This window comes from Aotus nancymaae, unplaced genomic scaffold (genome assembly GCF_030222135.1).
Source record: "Aotus nancymaae isolate 86718 unplaced genomic scaffold, 86718_ANA_hifiasm-v0.15.2.pri h1tg000015l_0, whole genome shotgun sequence".
NCBI classification, from domain to species: Eukaryota; Metazoa; Chordata; class Mammalia; order Primates; family Aotidae; genus Aotus; species Aotus nancymaae.
The window spans coordinates 2,461,612-2,483,745 of NW_026988426.1; the positions used below are offsets into that span (position 1 = coordinate 2,461,612).

The 22,134-nt window shown below is 48.2% G+C and overlaps 1 protein-coding gene across 5 annotated transcripts in view; it reads left to right on the forward strand.

Moving 5' to 3' along the window:
• Positions 1–22,134, forward strand: part of BAIAP2L1 (BAR/IMD domain containing adaptor protein 2 like 1) — a 130,888-nt gene that overhangs the window by 92,838 nt on the left and 15,916 nt on the right. For all 5 annotated transcript variants that reach the window (XM_012455487.3, XM_064376429.1, XM_064376430.1 and 2 more), the window contains 7 exons: positions 8,424–8,485; positions 8,596–8,667; positions 11,566–11,703; positions 13,297–13,449; positions 17,186–17,353; positions 19,235–19,382; positions 21,233–21,437. In XM_012455487.3, coding sequence (XP_012310910.2) covers positions 8,424–8,485; positions 8,596–8,667; positions 11,566–11,703; positions 13,297–13,449; positions 17,186–17,353; positions 19,235–19,382; positions 21,233–21,437 — 946 coding nt within the window. The remainder of the gene's footprint in view (positions 1–8,423; positions 8,486–8,595; positions 8,668–11,565; positions 11,704–13,296; positions 13,450–17,185; positions 17,354–19,234; positions 19,383–21,232; positions 21,438–22,134) is intronic.

The following is a 22,134-nucleotide window of genomic DNA, read 5'->3' on the forward strand; positions in this document are numbered from 1 at the left end:
TTCCAGGCATGCGCCACCATGCCCAGCTAATTTTGTATTTTTAGTAGAGACAGTTTCACCATGTTGGACAGGCTGGTCTTGAACTCCTGACTTCTGGTAATCTGTCTGCCTTGGCCTCCCAAAGTGCTGGGATTACAGGTGTGAACCATTGCACCCAGCATTTTTTTTTTTTTTTTTTTTGAGACAGGGTCTTGTTCTGTCACCCAACTAGAGTACAGTGGCGTGATCTCAGTTTACTGCAACCTCTGCCTCCTGGGTTCAAGCAATTCTCATGCTTCAGCTTCCCAAGTAGCTGGGATTATCGAACTCCTGACCTCAAGTGATCTGCCCACCTCAGCCTCCCAAAGTGCTGGGATTCCAGGCGTGAGCCACCACACCTGGCCGGGATCCTAACTTTCAATACCAGATCTCCTTGATTGGATTCAGATTGTGTGTTCTCAGCTGGAATACTGTCCAAGTCATTTTGTGTCCTCTGAATATAAAATTTGAGCACACACTGTTCATTTTCCTCTCATTTGTTATGTTAATTTTGATCGTCCATTGAAGGTGTTGTCTGATTGCTACACTGTATAGTTAATATTTTTTCTATCACCACTAGCAAGCAATGGTTGGGGAAACACTTTCAGACCATACAAACATGTCTTTCCTCATCAACACTTGTGCTGTAGTTGAGCATTTGCTAATGATTTCTTTCTTTTTTTTTTTTTTGAGATGGTGTCTTGCTGTGTCTCCCAGGCTGGAGTGCAGTGGCACAGTCTCGGCTCGCTGCAACCTCTGCCTTCCCAGTTCAAGCGATTCTCCTGCCTCAGCCTCCCCAGTAGCTGGGATTACAGGCGCTCACCACCACGCCTGGCTAATTTTTGTATTTTTAGTAGAGATGGGGTTTCACCATGTTGGCCAGGCTGGTCTCGAACTCCTGACCTCATGATCTTCCCGCCTTGGCCTCCCAAAGTGCTGGGATGACAGGCGTGAGCCACTGTGCCCGGCCTTGCTAATGGTCTCTGCCCAAACAAGTCTTCACCGTGGTGATGGTTTTCCGTCTCCTGGCACTGTGCGCTCTACTTCTAGCAAGTGCCGTCCCTGGTCCCCTGTGCCTTTTTTTAATCTGTTTACTGTGGACTCACAGATTCCTAGACTTTTCAGTGACTTATAATTTATGACTGCCTTTAACTGTTTTGGTGTTCAAGTTGTCCCAATACGAGCTTCTTCACAGCCAGTACTAGCTCCTTTAAGCTGACTTGTGGCATACCCGCTGGTTAGTTAGTTATTTTTGAGCACAGGGTAGAGTAACTACACTCTCCATGTTAGACATTGATTAGAATGTGGTGCTGTTGTTGGTTAAGGCAGAAGCTAGACATGGAGAAATGATCAGTGGAACACTCACCCTATCACATATTTGGGGTCACCCCTACACGCGCATTGCTTGCTCGTATGTGTTTTTGTTTTTTGAGACAGTGTCTTGCTTTGTTGCCCAGGCTGGAGTACCTACCGCCTCAGCCTTCGAAAATGCTGTGATGATAGATGTGAGCCCCTGAACCCAGCCGCTTGTGTGATGTCGGTGCTCACCAGATGACTGTGTCCGGGGACCGCAGGTTCTCAGATGCTGACGGAGCCTTTCGAATTTGGTCGCATGTTTGTGGTTACTAATCTGCCTCTACACTAATTCAGTGTGGGTGACTCTAATCTTCATAGCACATACTCGTTTACTGAACACATCCCATGTGTGTGTTAGGGGCGGTTTGTTCTTACTTCCTCTCTTTCCTCCTCATCCCATTTGAAACTTGGAAAATGGTCAGAAAAATTCAGTCCTTTTTCCAATGACATTTTTATTTTTATCTGTATGTACTTTTTGAGACGAAGTCTCGCTCTGTCACCCAGGCTGGAGTACAGTGGCACAACCTTGGCTCACTGCAACCTCTGCCTCCCGGGTTCAAGCAATTCTCCTGCCTCAGCCTCCCAAGTAGCTAGGACTACAGGTACATGCCACCACGCCCAGCTAATTTTTGTATTTTTAGTAGAGACGGGTTTTGCCATGTTGGCCAGACTGGTCTCGAAATAACTCAAGTGATCTGCACACCTTGGCCTCCCAAAGTGCTGGGATTACAGGCGTGAGCCACCACACCTGGCCTCCAGTGATACCTGTAATCACCTTTACTTTAGTCTGTGCAGCATAGCTGTAGAACAGTGCTAGATGGCTGCTTCCACTTTGTCATTTTACGGTCTGATTCCACTTGTACTAATGTGTAGGAAGTAGTTTGTGACTCAGGCGTTGCTCTGCGTTCTCTGGAAATAAAGTGGGTTCTGATTATCCACAGTCAGATATAAATGGAAAGGATCTTTATGCCTACACGTTCTGGGCATTCAGGTGCATTAGTAATCTCCATCTGGTTCCTCTAAATTTATACTGTGAATTGATGAAGAAAATGTATTAATAGTCCAGTGACTTTATTCGTTTTCTTTTTGGAGACAGGGTCTTGCTCTGTCGCCCAGGCTGGAGCACAGTGGTGCAATCATAGCCCACTGCAGCCTCGAATTCCTGGGCTCAAGTGATCCACCTGCCTCAGCCTCCTGAGTAACTGGGGACTACAGGCATGTTCCATGGAGCCCAGCTAATTTTTAACATTTTTTGTGTCGATGGGGGGGTCTCATTGTATTGCCCAGGCTGGTCTTGAACTCCTGGCCTCAAGTGATCCTCCCATCTGAATTCCATTAAGTGCTGGAACTTGAGCCACCACACCTGTCCCTGTGTTTCCAATGAAAACATTCTATGTGGGTGGGTGCGGTGGCTCACGCCTGTGATCCCAGCACTGGGAGGCTGAGGTGGGTGAATCATGAGGTCAGGAGTTCAAAATTAGCCTGGCCAAGATGGTGAAACCTACATCTGCTAAAAACTACAAAATTTACTGTGCTAGAAACTATAAAAATTAGCCAGGCGCAGTGGTAGATTCCTGTAATCCCAGCTACTCAGGAGGCTGAGGCAGGAGAATCACTTGAACTCAGGTGGCAGAGGTTACAGTGAGCCAAGATCACACCATTGCATTCAGCCTGGCCGACAGAATGAGACTCTGTCTCAAAAAAAAAGAAAGAAAAGAAAACGTTCTGTATGTTCATACCAACAATTTTCCTTAAGATTTGTTCTTTAGTGTTTTAACTCCATACAACCTATTGGCTAAATGCATCTCTTTATACTATATTGTCCAATATTGTTCTCTTTATACTATATTGGGCTTATTTGTTCATAGTTTCTAAAATTAGAGTGATACTACTATTAACCATTATTTTTTGTTGGGCTTTCCAAACCCTGCTAGACAAGCTCTCATGGAGCTGTAACACTCTGTGTGAATTATTTATGCAAATATCAAGACAAATTGATGGTAGAAAATGTCTTGTAGGGCTGGGCGCGGTGGCTCACGCCTATAATCCCAGCACTTTGGGAGGCAGAGGCGGGTGGATCATTAGGTCAGGAGTTTGAGACCAGCCTGACCAACATGGTGAAACCCCATCTCTACTAAAAAATACAAAAATTAGCCGGGCATGATGGTGTGCACCTGTAATCCCAGCTACTCGGGAGGCTGAGGCAGGAGAATCGCTTGAACCCGGGAGGTGGAGGTTGCAGTGAGCTGAGATCATGCCACTGCACTCCAGCCTGGGCAACAGAGTGAGACTCTGTCACACATACACAAAAATGTCTTTTAGTTATGTTGAGTTCATGCTTTTGAAATACATGTGTATTGCCACTTATTTAGACTGAATCACAGTACTGTAATGGCTGCTCTGAGTTTCTTCCCAAAAGGGTGACTCCAAACATAACTGGGGAGAAAAGGAAGCCGGCTGCCCAACCTGCCTAGCACAGTGGCGTGGTTCCTGTCGGGCCACGTACTTAGCTCTGTCTCATCCGAGTCCCGGCTGTGTCTGCTTCACCCCACCCTCGAATATTTTCCGGGTAGTTTTTTTTTTTTTTTCCTTCTCAAATGTAATTTATGAAAAAGTAGGTTACAGAACTAAGAGCAAACAAACCCATGTGGCATCGTATTTTAAACATAAAGTCACACTTGCTCTATTTAATATTAGACTTCTGCAGATTGAACAGAAAGGCCGTTTTCATCTTCCGTATCAAGATACACTTTCAGCAGCTTGCAGAATGGCAGCCAAGATGTGTGTTAATCCTTTCTGTGACCGCGGACTCTGCGGCGGCTGCTGTGAGGCCAGCATCTGAGTTCCACAAGCAGTGAGGGACAGGAATAACAAGGCCAGGTGTTCCCCGCCTGCCCTCAGAGTGAAAGGGCTGCTTCACTGCGCCTCTCCCCTGCGCTGCGGGAAACCACGGGCAGGAGCGTGGAGCGTGCCCAGGGGCCCGGCCAGGCCAGAGCACCAGGCTCAGCGGTGTTGGCACCCACCCTCGCACACACCTTGGTTTTGGCAGCAGACTTCCCAGAGATCCACATTATATAAGGCTGTGGAAATAAAGTTCATGAAAGAGAACAGTATGAGAACAAAAATGTGAATACGTTTCCTCTAGCCCAAATCACCAAATGCTTTAATCCAAATTATTTTTAGATGTTTATTATTGTTTTTTAAGTAGATCTGCCTTGCCAAGAATAGAGTGTCTGATTTTGTAAATAATTGGAGTGGGTTTTGTTGTTGTTTATTTTTCATCCCCAGTGAGGGGTTGTTTGTGGGTTTGAAATAGATGTGAAAGTGACTCAGATTATATCTGAATTAACTCAGTGGCTATATAATGGCATATCAATGGAATTATGTCCTTGGCTGTGTGAAGGTGGCTTTTGTGAAGAATTCTGGTCAGTTGGTTTTCTCATGCTGCGTTCTGGAGGATGAAGCCTGCGTTGTTAAGGATGTTGAGTGGGATGGCCGGGCGCGGGCTCACGTCTGTAATCCCAGCACTTTGGGAGGTCGAGGTGGGTGGATCACCTCAGGTCAGCAGTTCGAGACTGTCTTTGCTGAAAATACAAAAAATTAGCCAGACGTGGTGGTGGGCACCTGTAATCTCAGCTACTCAGGACACTGAGGCAGGAGATCACTTAAACCTGAGAGGCGGAGGTTATGGTGAGCCGAGATCACGCCATTGCACTCCAGCCTGGGCAACAAGAGCGAAATTCAGTCTCAAAAGAAAAAGAAAAGAGGGATGTGGAGTGGGAAGCTTGCCGACTCAGAGGTTGGTGCCCTGAGCACTGGGATGGTTCTGTCCTTGCTCCCCGTGTTTAGCCAGTGGGGTTACCCATCAGAGCGCCGTAAAATCCCACGGGGTTTAGGGACTAGGTTTTATACCTGTCACAGTGTACAGCCCAACTGAGTTACCCATCAGAGTGCCGTAAAATCCCATGGGGCTTAGGGACTAGGTTTTATACCTGTCACAGTGTACAGCCCAACTGAGTTACCCATCAGAGTGCCGTAAAATCCCACGAGGCTTAGGGACTAGATTTTATACCTGTCACAGTGTACAGCCCAACTGAGTTACCCATCAGAGCGCCGTAAAATCCCACGGGGCTTAGGGACTAGGTTTTATACCTGTCACAGTGTACAGCCCAACTGAGTTACCCATCAGAGCGCCGTAAAATCCCACGGGGCTTAGGGACTAGGTTTTATACCTGTCACAGTGTACAGCCCAACTGAGTTACCCATCAGAGTGCCGTAAAATCCCACGGGGCTTAGGGACTAGGTTTTATACCTGTCACAGTGTACAGCCCAACTGAGTTACCCATCAGAGTGCCGTAAAATCCCACGGGGCTTAGGGACTAGGTTTTATACCTGTCACAGTGTACAGCCCTGCAAGTTCTGCTTCTCTGAGAGCCTCTGACCCCGCCTTGTCTAGGTAGCACCGTTTGCAGAGGGCTCTAAAGTGCAGCTCGGGAGCTGGTTTCCCAACACCACGGGGTGAAGGGGAGTTACATGTTATGCCTGCACTTTGGAAAGATCCCTGGCACCTGTGAGGAAGGTGATCCAGAAAAGAACAAGCTGGGAGTCCAGAGAGAGGATGAGGGATGCGAGCAGATGCTGGGGTTAGACAGGCATGAGAGAGAACCTCCTTGAAAGCCTGTGTGGCAGCACTTGAGTGCGGGGGGCTGGGGTTTGATGGGAGAATCCTCTGTCACCTCTGGTGAATCAGATCACTGGGTGACCATGTCTTGGTGACTTCACACGCCATTCCCCAGGCTGCCTGTCCTGGGCAGGGAAGAGATCACAGAGCTTGGGAAGGGACATGGCCATGCCCTACAGGTGGCTCCAATGATGGATGCCCAAGGGAGTGAGTCTTTGTCTTCGGGTGTTACACGTGGGTGAGAAGTCGACCCCTTGTCTGGCTGGCAGCTGAGAGCTGGAATTCGAGAATGTAGGGCAGCCAGGGAGGTCACTTACAGACACATTGAGTATGAGGTGTGTCCAATGGGACATCTGTGTGGTTGTGTTCAGCAGGGGTTGAATCCTGAGCTGGGACGAGGGAAACCTGGGTGGCCAGCGTGAGACTCAGATGTCTCCGGATGTCCCTAGAACAGAACACGATAGGGTCATTTGTATGGCGGTCATAGCCGAGGCCAGAGTCCAGTCTGTTTTTCCTCTCTCCCCGTATTCTACCACAGTCCTCATTCTGATTCTTCCTCTGCAGTTTCCCAGTTCCCCACTAGAATTCCTTTTTGGGGGGCACAGGGTCTCACTCTGTCACAAGGCTGCAGTGCAGTGACAAGATCTTGGCTTACTGCATCCTCTGCCTCCCAGGTTCAAGCAATTCTCCCACCTCAGCCTCCCGATAGCTGAAATTACAGGTGCACACCACCAAGCCCAGCTAATTTTTTGTATTTTTAGCAGCAGTGGGTTTTACCATGTTGGCCAGGCTGGTGTCAAATTCCTGACCTCAAGTGATCCTCCTACCTCAGCCTCCCAAAGTGCTGGGATGACAGGCATGAGCCACCGCACCTGGCCTGGAATTTTGTCTGTCCTCTGAGCTGTAGGATATGGTCCGCTGGTACATTTTGCTGTTGGTTGGCATTGTTTGATGGTGGTGGAAATGGTGGTGGTAATGGTGGTTCCAGATGATTCTGTGTGTTTCTCCTATTTCTTAGGTGACAGACCCTAGGAAATCCATTTGGTTCCTGCAGATAACAGAGAGAGGCTCTCGTTCATCTTTATCAGATGTCACCTGTAGAAAGGTGGCAGAGAGCTGGCGCACTGCTATTAAGTGCAGAGATGTGATTGCAAACCGAGAGGCCTGATTGCTGCTCTCGGGAGTGAGACTCCTCTGTCCTGGACCGTCCTCCCCCATCACGTGACTGTGCTTGGTTTCAGAGAGCTGGTGTATTCCCAGGAGAGGCAGGGCTGAGCATTCTTCCTGCTGCGGTTTCCCCTGGCATTAGTATTTTCCAAAACATTACAAGAACTAACGTGAGAAAAAAGAAATAGCCTTTATCTCTCGTGCCTGACAGCTAATCACATTACTCTGGGGATTAGATAAAAATAAATCATTTTTTATTCCTATAGTTAGCTACTGTGATGACCCAAGTAATCATTTGTGAGAGAATTTCAACATTTAAATCAAATATATAGAATTTGGCTTAGGGAACAAGTAAATACAGAAAGGGCCACGTGGGCCAGGCACGGTGGCTCACACCTGTCATCCCAGCACTTTGAGAGGCTGAGACCAGCCCAGGCAACATGGTGAAAACCCATCCCTACAAAATACCCCCTCCCAAAAAAAAAATCTGGATGTGGTGGTGCATGTTTGTAGTCCCAGCTATTTGGGAGGCTGAGGTAGAAGGATGGTTTGAACCCGGGAGGTAGAGCCTGCAGTGAGCCAAAGTCACAGCACCGCACTCCAGCCTGGCTGACAGAGCCAGAACCTGTGTCAAAAAAAACAAAAGACAAAACGGAGTCACGTGAACTTGAAGAGAGTTGGCATTTGTCTCATTAATGATGTTGTAGAGACTGTTTGCTCTCAGCTGTGTCCCCCTGGAAGCCACCGTGGGGACCCCGCTGTGCTCCTGATGTGTCTGGGGTGATACTTCAAGACCCTGAGGACATGTGGTTCTGTTTCACTCCCTAATACTTTACAAAACTGTGCAATGGGCTGGGTGTGGTGGCTCACGCCTGTAATTCCAGCACTTTGAGAGGCCGAGGCAGTGGATTACCTGAGGTCAGAAGTTTGAGACCAGCCTGGCCAACACAGTGAAACCCTGTCTGTACTAAAAAATACAAAAAATTAGCTGGGCATGGTGGTATGCACCTGTGATCCAGCTACTTGGGAGGCTGAGGCAGGAGAATCACTTGAACCTGGGAGGTGGAGGTTGCAGTGAGCCAAGATCCTGCCATCACACTCCAGCCTGGGTGACAGAGCAAAAACTCCCTCTCGAAAATGAATGAATGAATGAATGAATGAATGCAGTGCTTTCCTCTAACATATCTGGTTTTGTTCCCAGGCCATGTCCTCATAGAGATTTCAAAAACCCACAAGAAACTCAACGAGAGTCTTGATGAAAATGTACGTGATCTGTTTTTCTCTTTACAGAATACACTTGTTTTATGTTTTAGAACTTATTTTGCTCAAAGTCTCAAATCTGGTGTGAATTTTTTATTTCCTTTTGTTAACAGTTTAAAAAATTCCACAAAGAGATTATCCATGAGCTGGAGAAGAAGATAGAACTTGACGTGAAATATATGAATGTAAGTGCACAGTTCTCCAGCCCCAGCCTTGGGCTGCTTGACCTCCCAGCCCGAGGAGAACCCATCCCCACCGTTTACTCATCAGCAGCAAACAGAAGTGGAGTTCGGTGTTGATCATGCCCGGATGCATGAAACCGACAAGGTCCCTTTGGGATGCGTGAGCTAGTTTTTGCTAACATTTGGGATCTCTCTTAGAAAGCGTAGAGACCAGGTGTGGGGGCTCACGCCTGTAATCCCATCACTTTGGGAGGCCGAGGCGGGCAGATCCCTTGAGGTCAGGAGTTCAAGACCAGCCTGGCCAACCTAGCGAAACCCTGTCTCTACACAAAATACAAAAAAAATTAGCTGGGCATGGTGGTGCGTGCCTGTAGTCCCTACTTGGGATGCTGAGGCAGGAGAATGGCTTGAACCCAGGAGGCAGAGGCTGCGGTGAGCCAAGATCGTGCCACTGCACTCCAGCCTATGCAATAGAGCTAGACTGTGTCTAAAAAAAAAGGGGGGAGCATGGCACCCCTTGTTTGTCCACTGTTGTTCTTTCCAGCAGGTCCCCTTCAGGGTGGCCCTACAGCCCCAGTATTCAGGGCTCTTGCCAGCTTCCTTGCTGCTGTAGAGAACTTGCTCCTGCCACCCAAAGTCCCTTTCTGCTCACCAAGCCCTCTGTGTGGCAGTCAGTGCGTGAGCTGCCCTGAAATCTTCCCTTCTTTGTGGTCCTTGTTAAGCCTGCTGCTGTCTTTGCACTCCTGGCAGGAGGCCACAGGACCCGTACAGCTGCTAAGGTGCATTTCATGTCAAGTGATTAACATATGTTATCTGATAGTTATCCCTCGGAAACTCTAAAACATAGACACCTTCTTTTTTTTTTTTTTTGAGATAGAGTCTTGCTCTGTCACCCAGGCTGGAGTACAGTGGTATGATCTCAGCTCACTGCAACCTCTGTCTCCCGGGTTCCAGCAATTCTCATGCCTCAGCCTCCCAAGTAGCTGGGATTACAGGTGCCTGCCACTGCACCCTGCTAATTTTTGTACTTTTAGTAGAGATGGGGTTTCACCATCTTGGCCAGGCTAGTCTCAAACTCCTGACCTCATGATCCACCTGCCTTGGCCTCACAAAGTGCTGGGATTACAGGCATGAGGCACTGCACCCAGCCAGACACCCTTCTTATCTGCACTTCACATATTATAGAGAAAATAGGGATTTGAATTCTGATATGGGTCTGTTAGACTTAAGACCCTGAGTTCGCTGGATGTGGTGGCTCACCCCTATAATCCCAGCACTTTGGGAGGCCAAGGCAGGTAGATCATTTGAGGTCAGGAGTTCGAGACCAGCCTGGCCAACATGGTGAAACCCATCTCTACTAAAAATACAGCTGGGTGTGGTGGTGTGTGCCTGTAATCCCAGCTACTAGCCTGAGAGGCTGAGGCAGAAGAATCACTTGCACCCAGGAAACGGAGGTTGCAGCGAGCCTAGATCGCGTCACTGCACTCCAGCCTGAGTGACAGAGTGAGAGTCAGTCTCAGAAAAAAAGAGACCCTGCATTCTTAAATACTCTGCCACACAGCACCCAAAACAACCCTAAGCTATTGCACCTGTTCATTCTGTTTCTTGAAATCATAAATCACAAAACAGCCAGGAATATGTGACCTAATGTTGTCTATTTCTTCACCAAAGCACTTAACCAGTTTGGTGGCCAAGTGCTTGGGTGGGACTTTGAGACTTTGGATGGCAGAAGAAAGTTAACCACCCAGCATCAAAAAGCCTTTGAGGAAGGAAGGAATAAAAGAAAAAGAAGATGTCCTCAGAGAACAGCCATTCTGGTCAGGGGCTTCTCGTTTAAACAGGGACCTTTAGAACAAAGGCAAGACATTAACAATGAATGGAGGGGGCTGTGTGAACTGAGGAATGAGGGCCCTAGCCAGTGTGAGGGTGGTGTGAGCTGTGGGCTAAGGGACCCAGCCAGCATAAGGATGGTGTAAAATGAGTGAGGGCCCCAGCCATTGTGAGGATGGTGTGAACTGAGGGGTGAGGGTCCCAGCCAACACAGAGATGGTATGAACTGCAGGGTGAGCATCCCAGCCAGCATGCAAATGGTGTGAACTGCAGGGTGAGGGTCCCATCCACCGTAAGGATGCTGTGAAATGAGGAGTGAGGGCCCTGGGCAGTGTGACAGTGGTGTGAGCTGCAGGGTGAACTACAGGGTGATGGTCCCAGCCAGCATAAGGATGGTGTGAAATGAGTGAGGGCCCTGGCCATTGTGAGGATGGTGTTTACTGTCACGCGAGGGTCCCAGCCAGCATGCAGATAGTGTGAACTGCAGGGTGAGGGTCCTGGCCAGTGTAAGGATGGTGTGAACTGCAGGGTGAGGGTTGCAGCCAGCATGCAGATGATGTGAACTGAGGGGTGAGGGCCCTGGCCAGCATGAGGATGGTGTAAAGTGTGGGTGTGGGGACCCTGGGTAGCAGGAGGATGGTGTGAACCAGTGTGAGTGTAGGGGCCCCAGCCAGTGTGAGGATGGTGTGAACTGGCGTGGGTGTGGGGGCCCCGGCCAGCAGGAGGATGGTGCGAACTGCCTTGGGTGTGGGGGCCCCAGTCAGCAGGAGGATAGTGTAAAACTGATGTGGGTGTGGGGGCCTCATTCAGCGGAAGGATGGTGTGAGCTGGCATGGGTGTGGGGACCCCAGCCAGCAGGAAGATGATGTGAACTGGCATGGGTGTGGGGGCCCTGGCCAGTAGGAGGATGGTGTGAACTGGTGCGAGTGTGGAGGCCCCAGCCAGCATGAGGATGGCGTGAAGTGAGAGTATCAGGCCCTGAACAGCCACACACAGTGGAAGTGTAAGCAGAAGCAACTGTGACAATTTGTGTGGCACCACAGTAAAATAAGCACAGCATTTAACTTACAGGCAACTCTGAAAAGATACCAAACAGAACACAAGAATAAATTAGAGTCTTTGGAGAAATCCCAAGCTGAGTTGAAGAAGATCAGAAGGAAAAGCCAAGGAGGACGAAATGCACTCAAATATGAACACAAAGAAATCGAGGTGAGCTTTTCAGCAATATCTTGTTTTCTTTTGTTGTTGATAATTGGTACAGTTTAAGAGGAGGTTGGCCGGGTGTGGTGGCTCACCCCTTTAATCCCAGCACTTTGGGAGGCCAAGGTGGGTAGATCATTTGAGGTCAGGAGTTCAAGACCAGCCTGGCCAACATGGTGAAATGCCATCTCTACTAAAAATACAAAAATTAGCTGAGGTGGTGGCAGGTGCCTGTAATCCCAGCTTCTCGGGAAGGCTGAGGCAGGAGAATCACTTGAACCTAGGAGGCAGTGGTTGCAATGAGCCAATATTGTGCCACTGCACTCCAGCCTTGGTGACAGCAAGACTCCATCTCAAAAAAAAATTTTTGAAGTTGATCTCATGGAGGTGGGAAGTAGAATGCTGGTTACCTGTCATTCTGTAGGTAGCTGAGGATGGTGAGTGTGTCGATGCCAGGGGAGGGGGTGGATGAAGGAGTGGTTGGTTAATGGGTACAAACATACAGATGGATAAAAGGAATAAATTCTAGTGTCCAGGAGCAGAGTAGGATGACTGTACTTAACAGCAATCCATTGTATATTTCAAAATAATTAGAAGAGAGGTCTTAGAATGTACCCAACACATAGAAATAATAACTTGAGGTGATGGACACCCAAGGACCCTGCCTTGATCATTATTACATGTGCCCCATAAATATATATAAATATCATGTATCAGTTTTTAAAAATAAGCATTTTGACTGAGAGCTGAAGGATGTAGAGTTTTCCAGAGTTAAGAATAATTAGTTAGCAGCCTCCTGCCAAAACATGGGCTTTTTCTCCTGGCTCTGAAAGGAGAAGGGACTCTCCATGATTGGTGTTACTGTTCCCATTGTGCAGATGGGGAAAATGAGGCTTAGGTTATGTCATATTTTATTATTCCATTTTCATGCTGCTGATAAAGATATACCTGAGACTGGGCGGTTTACAAAAGAAAGAGGTTTAATGGACTCACAGCTCCACGTGGCTGGGGAGGCCTCACAATCATGGCAGAAGGCAAGGAGGAGCGAGTCACCTTATACATGGATGGCAGCAGGCAAAGAGAGAGCATGTGCAGGGAAACTCCCCCTTATAAAACCATCAGATCTTGTGAGACTCATTCACTGTCACAAGCCTAGCACGGGAAAGACCAGCTCCCACCAGGTCCCTCCCGAAACACATAGGAATTATGGAAGCTGCAATTCAAGATGAGATTTGGGTGGGGACACAGCCAAACCGTATCACATATTGTTGGCATTTGAAACTGGGTTTGAACCTGGAACTTTCTGGTTCCAAAGCCCATGGTGCTTCCCAGTAGGACACAGTCATGTCTCTGGAGTACAAAGTAATATTTGTGCAAATCACCCCATGGGAATATCACGCTGTTCAGCAACTTCTCTTTGCACATGAGTCAGGGACCTCAAGGAGAACAATGGTGTCTACCTAGGTCAGGTTACAACGTACTTTCCTCTCATGTGTTTATTATTCAAATAAAGCAGGCATGAAGATGGCAGAAGATAAACGTCAGGCTGCGTGCTATCTGATGCTCGTGTCATACTTACGTAATTATTATTTATTTTTTTAGTACGTGGAGACCGTTACTTCTCGTCAGAGTGAAATCCAGAAATTTATTGCAGATGGTTGCAAAGAAGCTCTGCTTGAAGAGAAGAGGCGCTTCTGCTTTCTGGTTGACAAGCACTGCAGCTTTGCAAACCACATACATTATTATCACTTACAGGTGGGTGTGGTGGCAAATTGCATTGAGTGTATTGATAACTTTATTTCATATTTAAATGCCCCAGAAGGCTGGGCCATGCCTTATGCCTGTAATCCCAACACTTTGGGAGGCTGAGGCAGGCGAATCACCTGAGATCAAGAGTTCAAGACCAGCCTGGGCAACATGGCAAAACTCTGTCTATAAAAAATTTAAAAAACTAGCCAGGCATGTTAACATGTGCCTGTAGTCCTAGCTACTCAGGAGGCCGAGGTGGGAGGATCCCTTGAGCATGGGAAGTTGAGGCTGCAGTCAGCTATGATTGTGCCACTGCACTCCAACCTGAGCAACAGAGCAGGACCCTGTCTCAGTCAGTCCATACATGCAGAGATATACATACAGGCACGCCCCCAACCTTCCACATGTCCCCAATATAAAGCAGTGGATCATTTTCCCAATGAAAAGATTCCAATAGGCCAGGCACAGTGGCTCATGCCTGTAATCCCAGCACTTTGGGAGGCTGAGGCGGATGGACCATGAAGTCAGGAGATCAAGACCGTCCTGGCCAACATGGTGAAACCCCATCGCTACTAAAAATAAAAAAATCAGCCAGGCATGGTGACACACGCCTATAGTCCCAGCTATTCGGGAGGCTGAGGCAGGAGATTTGCTTGGACCTGGGAAGTAGAGGCTGCAGTGAGCCAAGATCATGCCACTGCACTCCAGCCTGGGCAACAGAGTGAGACTCTGTCCCCCTGCCAAAAAAAAAACTTAACAAAAAATACATCCATATTTGAAGTTCTTCATAAAATAATGCCTCATCATTGAGAATAGCACATGTTTGCTCTTCTCACCTGCGAGTCAGCTTTTCCCAGGCTCTCTCTGATGTGTCCTCAGCATCAGTGTCTTCACCATAGCTGCCGGTGAGTCCCAGCGGGCCCAGGCCTACCCCACCTGGGCAATTTGAGATGCTCCCTTTATGGGTCTGTGTATGGGGGTCACGGGCATTTCTGTCCCAGTCCACGGGCCCCATTCACACACTTCAGTACAGCTGGACTCAGTGATGCATTCATTCCTCTTGATGGTGTTTGTTCCTGGTTTCCTCAACTGAATGACCTCATCACCCTCCTTCCAGCACACACAGCTGCGAGCTTAGAACCCCCAGGAATCATTACGCAGCACATGCCATAATGTGTTGTTTTAAAGTATGAACTCTTTTGGGTCTTTGTAAACATCCAAAACCAGCAGTGGTTGAGGCCAAATATTCATTGTTGTTGATAGTAAAGTTAGAGTGTTCCAGAATATGAGAAGCTCCGCAAGAGCTTGAATATGAGCCAACTTCATCTTTGTTTTAAAGTAAAAATACCTTGTATGTAGGCAAATGTATTTTCCATACACTTTTTACAACTTTTTTAAAGAGTATTCAGGACTTGGCATGGTGTCTCACACCTGTAATCACAGCACTTTGGGAGACCCAGGTGGGCAAATCACTTGAGGTCCGAAGTTCAAGGCCAGCGTGGCCAACATGGTGAAACCTGTCTCTATTAAAAATACAAAAATTAGCCACATGTGATGGGTGCCTATAATCCCAGCCACTTGGGAGGCAAGGCAGGAGAATTGCTTGAACCTGAGAGGCTGAGGTTACAGTGAGCCCAGATTGCACCACTGCACTCCAGCCTGGGCAACAGAGTAAGACTGTCTCCAAAAGAAAAAAAAAGAAGGCATGTTCAGCTCCCTAAACTAAAACAGATTTAAAATGAGTACATCAGACCAGGCACAGTGGCTCATGCCTGTAATCTCAGCCCTTTGAGTGGCCAAGGCAGGAGGATCACTTGAGCCCAGGGCAACATAGTGAGACCCTGTCTCTACAAAAGTAAATTTTTTGTAATTAACCAGGTGAGGTGGTGTGCACCTATGGCCCCAGCTACTGAGGAGGCTGAGGTGGAAGGATTGCTTTAGCCCAGGAGTTCGAGGCTGCAGTGAGCTGTGATCATGCCAGTGCACTCCAGCCTGGGTGACAGAGCCAAGATCCTCTCTCAAAAAAAGAAAAAGAAAATGGTTAAGGCGGGGCGCGGTGGCTCACACCTATAATCCCAGCACTTTGGGAGGCTGAGGAGGGTGGATCACGAGGTCAAGAGCTCAAGACCGTCCTGGTCAACATGGTGAAACCCCGTCTCTACTAAAAATACAAAAAATTAGCTGGGCATGGTGGCGCACGCCTGTAGTCCCAGCTACTCGGGAGGCTGAGGCAGGAGAATTGCTTGAACCCAGGAGGTAGAGGTTGCAGTGAGCCAAGATTGTGCCATTGCACTCCAGCCTGGGTAACAAGAGCGAAACTCCGTCTTAAAAAAAGAAAGAAAGAAAATGGTTATAGCCAAGGAAGGCATTGCTGTATTAGGTGATCACTTTTGCCAACAGTGCGTCTGTACTAGTTTGGGAATATAGAGTTCACTTTAGAATCTTCTCTTCCCAGAGTGAGGGCATCCTGTGGCACCGGGATCGCAGGCTGGAGGGTTCAGAGGTGACCTGGAGGTCCTCTTCCTGTGTGACACCCCACCATGTCATGAGCCTGGCCCCTTTTCAGGGAGCTCCAGCTATCAGCAGTCTTTCTTAGACTTAACCATGGGTCCCAGTAATGCTTTATAGAGTGACACAGACCAAACCTGCTCCTTTCTATACTGGAAGTTTCTTCAACTATCTGAAAACTGGTTTTGTGACTTGCCTTAATTCAGCTAAAGCACCCCAGACCTTTCCGTGGAGCTGGGATGAAGCAGGCCCAAGCAGCTGGTCCGCGTTGCTGCAGAGGATCAGGGTGATAGCCAGGGGTTGAGTGGTGTTGACCTGGTGCGTCAGGGTGACAGTTGGGGGTGGGATGGCATTGACCTAGTGTGTCAGGGTGACATTTGGGGACAAGGGTGGTATGGGGGCTTTGCCTCCCCTAGTACTGACATCAGCTCCCCTGCCCCTCTTTGTAAACTGAGAGGCTGATTAAAACCAGTGTGACTGACATGTACACAGCTGCAGGGCAGGCCCCTGACTTCCCTTTTCTAACCAGAGTGCTGCTCAGAAAAGGGGTTCACTGGAAGGGCCTGGGGGCCCCTCTGGGAGCCCAGTTGTCAGGAGCAGAGCCAGGCTTGTGGGTGCTGGAGGGGCGCTCGGCCTCCAGAGCTGCAGGGTCTCATCCCCGCTGGTCAGGTTCTGCTCTGCAAAGCCTTGTTCGGCCTGTGGTGGGGTATCCCTCAGCACTGCCCACCACTCACTGACGACAGTCCCTCTTTCCCCTAGATACTCTCAGGACAGAGTCTGAGTCACTTCTCTGATGCATGAACCGGTCAGAGTCAGCTCCTGGGCCGGTGGCCTGTGTTGGAGGTGCTGCTTTTAGTAGGAGTGGGAGGGAGAAAGTGATGGTTAGTTAGCGTTTTGGGGGCCACCTGGAAAACGGGATTCATGCAGATTGCTTCCTGCCTCCCTAAGTTTCTGTTCTTGTTTTAACCATTTACCATCCCCGTATTAGTCCTAAGCTCTGTATTCACAGAGAGAGAGCAGGAAATTTCTGTTTGATTGACAGTGTATGCCCCTCTCGGCCAGTGAGATACAGCAGATGCCCTAGGTGCTTAAACTGCTCCCCGAGTTTAACCCAGAGCCCCCACACTCTGATGCTAAGCCAGTAATATGTTATCAGCAACATGACGAGATGGAATTTTTCTCAGCTCTTCAAACAGTCGTCTTTGTCTTTAGTCTTCTTCTTTTGGACTTGCAGTCTGCAGAACTACTGAATTCCAGGCTGCCTCGGTGGCAGGAAACCTGCGTTGACGCCATCAAAGTGCCAGAGAAAATCATGAATATGATCGAAGAAATAAAGACCCCAGCCTGTACTCCCGTGTCCGGGACACCTCAGCCTTCGCCCATGATCGAGAGAAGCAATGTGGTAGGAGTCAGTTTTCTCTTCCAGATTTCAATTGTATATTTCCTAACTTCATCCGGGCCAAATTCGTCTTTGATGGTAGAAATCACAAGTCCTCCTTTATGACTTCCAAGGCCACCTTTTTGCACCTCTATCCTCTTACATTCAGGTGTGAAGTTAGCTGGGTACATGTTTTGAACTATGTTTGGTGCTATTATCTTTGTTTTGGAAATTTTATTCTTAGTGGGTTTTTTGGTTGGGTTTTTTTTTTTTTTTTTTTGAGATGAAGTCTTGCTCTGTTGCCCAGGCTGGAGTGCAATGGTGTGATCTCTGCTCACTGCAACCTCCACCTCCTGGGTTCAAGCAATTCTCCTGCCTCAGCCTCCCAAGTAGCTGGGATTACAGGTGCCCACCACCATACCTGGCTAATTTTTTGTATTTTAAAATTTTTTTTTTTTTTTTTTTTTTTTGAGACGGAGTTTCACTCTTGTTACCCAGGCTGGAGTGCAATGGCACAATCTCGGCTCACCGCAACCTCCGCCTCCTGGGTTCAGGCAATTCTCCTGCCTCAGCCTCCTGAGTAGCTGGGATTACAGGCACGTGCCACTCTGCCCAGCTAATTTTTTGTATTTTTAGTAGAGACAGGGTTTCACCATGTTGACCAGGATGGTCTTGATCTCTTGACCTTGTGATCCACCCGCTTCGGCCTCCCAAAGTGCTGGGATTACAGGCTTGAGCCACTGCGCCCAGCCAATTTTTTTATTTTTATTTTGGAGATGGAGTCTCGCTCTGTCACCAGGCTGGGTGCAGTGGCACCATCTTGGCTCACTGCAACCACCGCCTCCTGGGTTCAAGCGATTCTCCTGCCTCGGCCTCCCGAGTAGCTGGGACTACAGGCATGCGCCACCACACCCAGCTAATTTTTGTATTTTTAGTAGAGATGGGGTTTCACCATGTTGGCCAGGATGGTCTCTATCTCTTGACCTGATCCTCCCGCCTCAGCCTCCCAAAGTGCTGGGATTACAGGTGTGAGCCATCGCACCCAGCTTCTTACTGTTTTTAATTGTAATCATTTCAACTAAGTTTATTCCCAAGGAAGGAACTATAGGTATCACAAAATAAATGAGACACACTCTGATGCTATTCATCACAATGTCAGGCACTTCAAGAAAAAAACAGGCATCAAAGTATTCACAGTAATGAATTCACACATTTGTAGTTTGCTGATCTTTGAACATGGGCTCTGTGTGGAGACTGGGATGTAGCAGGTAGTTTAAACATGCGGGGCTGCTCTTTCTGCCCATCTCAAACCCCCTGAAATGTGGCCGGGCGCAGTGGCTCACACCTGTGATCTCAGCTCACTGCAACCACCGCCTCCTGGGTTCAAGCGATTCTCCTGCCTCAGCCTCCCGAGTAGTGGGACAACAGGCATGTGCCACCATGCCCAGGGTCGGTGGCAGGAGACCTGCACTGACGCCATCAAAGTGCGAGAGAAAATCATGAATGTGGTAGAAGAAATAAAGACCCCAGCCTCTACCCCCGTGTCCTACCCTTGTAACTTTGGGAGGCTGATCACTTGAGGTCAGAAGTTCGAGACCAGCCTGGCCAACACGATAAAACCCCATCTCTACTAAAAATACAGAAAATAGCCAGGTGTGGTAGCACCTGCCTGTAATCCAGCTACTTGGGAGGCTGAAGCAGGAGAATCATATGAATCTGGGAGACGGAGGTTACAGTGAGCCGAGATCATACCGCTACACTCCAGCCTGGGCCACAGAGTGAGACTCTCTCAAAATAAATAAATAAAAATAAAGCCTATGATTTAAAAAAAAAACAGCCTGGGGAATCCATGTAATTCCAATTCTGCGTGATACTAATATTAGACTAATACAGAATTTTTCACAGGTTGGGAAAGATTACGACACCCTTTCTGAATGCTCACCAAAGATGCCCCCTGCTCCTTCAGGCCGAGCGTATACCAGTCCTTTGATCGATATGTTTAATAACCCAGCAACAGCCGCACCAAAATCAGAAAGGATAAATAATTCAACAGGTAAGAGATTTCTTTGAAGATACATTTTAAATTTGTTTTAAGATAAGCTGTGAAATAAATATTTTGGATAAATGTGTTGCAAGGTCTGGAGGTAAACAAGCAGGTATGGTGGATACATTCAGCCCTGGCTGTGCAGGCGTGAGGTCAGAACAAATACAGGTCTAGACGATGAGACACACTGATAAGTGATAGATTTCTCTGACACTCACCAGTTCTGTGCACTGACTGATGTTTAGCCAGCGCAAACATACTCTTGAGAATTAATATATTTCCAAATAAATGGAGGCCGGGTGTGGTGGTTCATGCTTGTAATCCCAGCACTTTGGGAGGCTGAGGCAGGTGGATCACCTAAAGTCAACAGTTCGAGACCAGCCTGACCAATATGGTGAAACCCCGCCTCTACTAAAAGTACAAAACTTAGCCAGAGGTGGAGGCATGTGCCTGTAGTCCCAGCTACTCGAGAGGCTGAGACAGGAGAATTGCTTGAACCCAGGAGGCAGAGGTGGCAGTGAGCTGAGATCGCACCACTGCACTCCAGCCTGGACAACAGACTGAGACTCTGTCTCAAAAAGAAAAGAAAATTGCTGGTGGGTTCAACACCAGCAAGGTAGAGAGTGGCAGGTTAAAGGGGCAGCAAGGTGTATGTTGTAATCATGAAGAATCTGCAAGAATAAAGCAGAAAAAGATCTGGCATTGTTTTAAATTAAAGATGCTTGCTGTATTACTAGCTTGGGAAAACTTGAATGGAAAACAAAAAATATATAAATTTTTAAAAGAGCCAGAAGCAGTGACTCACACCTATAATCCCAGCACTTTGGGAGGCCAAGGTGGGAGGATCGCTTGAGGCCAGGAGGTCAGGACCGGACAGGGCAACATGGTGAGACACTGTCTCTACAAAAAAATTTAAATGAGCCTGGCATGGCAGTGTGTGCCTGTAGTCCTAGCTACGTAGGAGGCTGAGGAGGGAGGATCCTTTAAGCCTGGGAAGTCCAGGCTGCAGTGAGCTGTGATCCTGCCACTATACTCCAACCTGGGCAACAGAATGAGACTGTCTCAAATGTTATGCATACATTTATGTATATATTTTACCTTTTTTTTCCCTGAAGTGGAAATATCAGCCTGTGTTTGAATGGAAACATGAACAGTACAGCCTCGTGCTCATGAGTAGAGGTTCTGGGGTGGGCCTGCTGGAGCTGCTTCCTGGCCCAGCCCAGCACTTGCCAGCTGTGGGGTCTGTCCTGTGGATGATGGCAGCACCTTCCTCCTGGGAGCCTGGCAGGATGGCAGCTGTGAGGCATTGAGATTGGTGACGGGCCCCTGGTGAGGACTCCATAAATGGAACTCATCCTCACCTCATCCTTCCCACGCCTGGGGGTGAGAAGCTGAGCAGCCAGCATGACAAGACCGACTGCATTTGCAGTTTCTTTTCTTTGTGGACATGGACAGTTGGGTTTGAACCATGGCCCCAGCCTGCCTGTGCGATTGCAATTGCAAGGGCAGTTTGGCGACGGAGCAGTTTGCCTCTCTCAGGAGAGCTATCCTGGCCAAAGCAGAGTGCAGATAAACCCGGCAGACGCTGCCTTGTCCTTGGGTCTGGAAAGGAGCCCGCAGCTGCAGGGATCCTCTTCCGCACTGTGCGTGGCTTCAGGCCGCGGGCTGCCTCTGTTTCTCAGCAGTCCCTGTCCCTTCTGGGCAATGATCAAGGCAAGGAAATAGGACAGGGTCAGTTTCCACAGAAGGAGCGTTGGTGGCAAGATGGGCACAGGTGGCTGTCTGGGGTTTGCTCATTGGAATGTGCCTATTGATTCTCATGCTTTGAGAAGCCATTACCGCTACACCCCCTCCAACAGATACTTCTGAAGATCCCAGTTTACAACGATCGGTTTCGGTTGCAACTGGACTGAACATGATGAAAAAGCAGAAAGTGAAGACCATCTTCCCGCACACTGCAGGGGCCAACACCTTACTCAGCTTTGCCCAGGGAGACATCATCACGCTGCTCATCTCCGAGGAGAAGGATGGCTGGCTGTATGGAGAACATGACACGTCCAAGGCGTAAGTCTGGGTGTGATGGTCCCCGCAGGGCTCCAGACGGCCACTCCCTTCCAGAGCAGCCAAGCTGCAAGTCATCTTTGTGGACATGTTCACATTTTAGCTGAAGTTAAGTTTATGGTTTAGTTCTAGTTAACTTGAGTTATTCTATCCAAGGCTATTTTCTGTATGTCTGTGCATGTAGAGATACAATGGTGCATGCCTAGGTTATTAGATCATGTGAAGTCACCTCTCTGAAAGTAGTAAACATTCTTTTGTTTTTTAAAAAAATTTAGCATTTAGCTGAGTGCTGAGCATCCCAGCACTTGGGGAGGCCAAGGCCGGTGGATTACCTGAGGTCAGGAGTTTCCAGACCAGCCTGGTCAACATGGTGAAACCCCATCTCTACTAAAAATACAAAAAGTAGCCAGGTGTGGTGGTGGGCACCTGTAATCCTAGCTACTCGGGAAGGTGAGGCAGGAGAATCTGGGATTGAACCTGGGAGATGGGGGTTGCAGTGAGCTGAGATGGTGCCACTGCACTCCAACCTTGGGTGACAGCAAGACTCCATCTCAAAAAGAAAAAAATAATAATAATAATTAGCATTTGATTTCTTGAGGATAATCTGCATATCAGATATACTTTGTTAAGGTTTAGCACATAGGTAGTTTGAATGCCATCCTCATAATTTCAGCCATAAGTATGTGCGCAAGTCTTACTG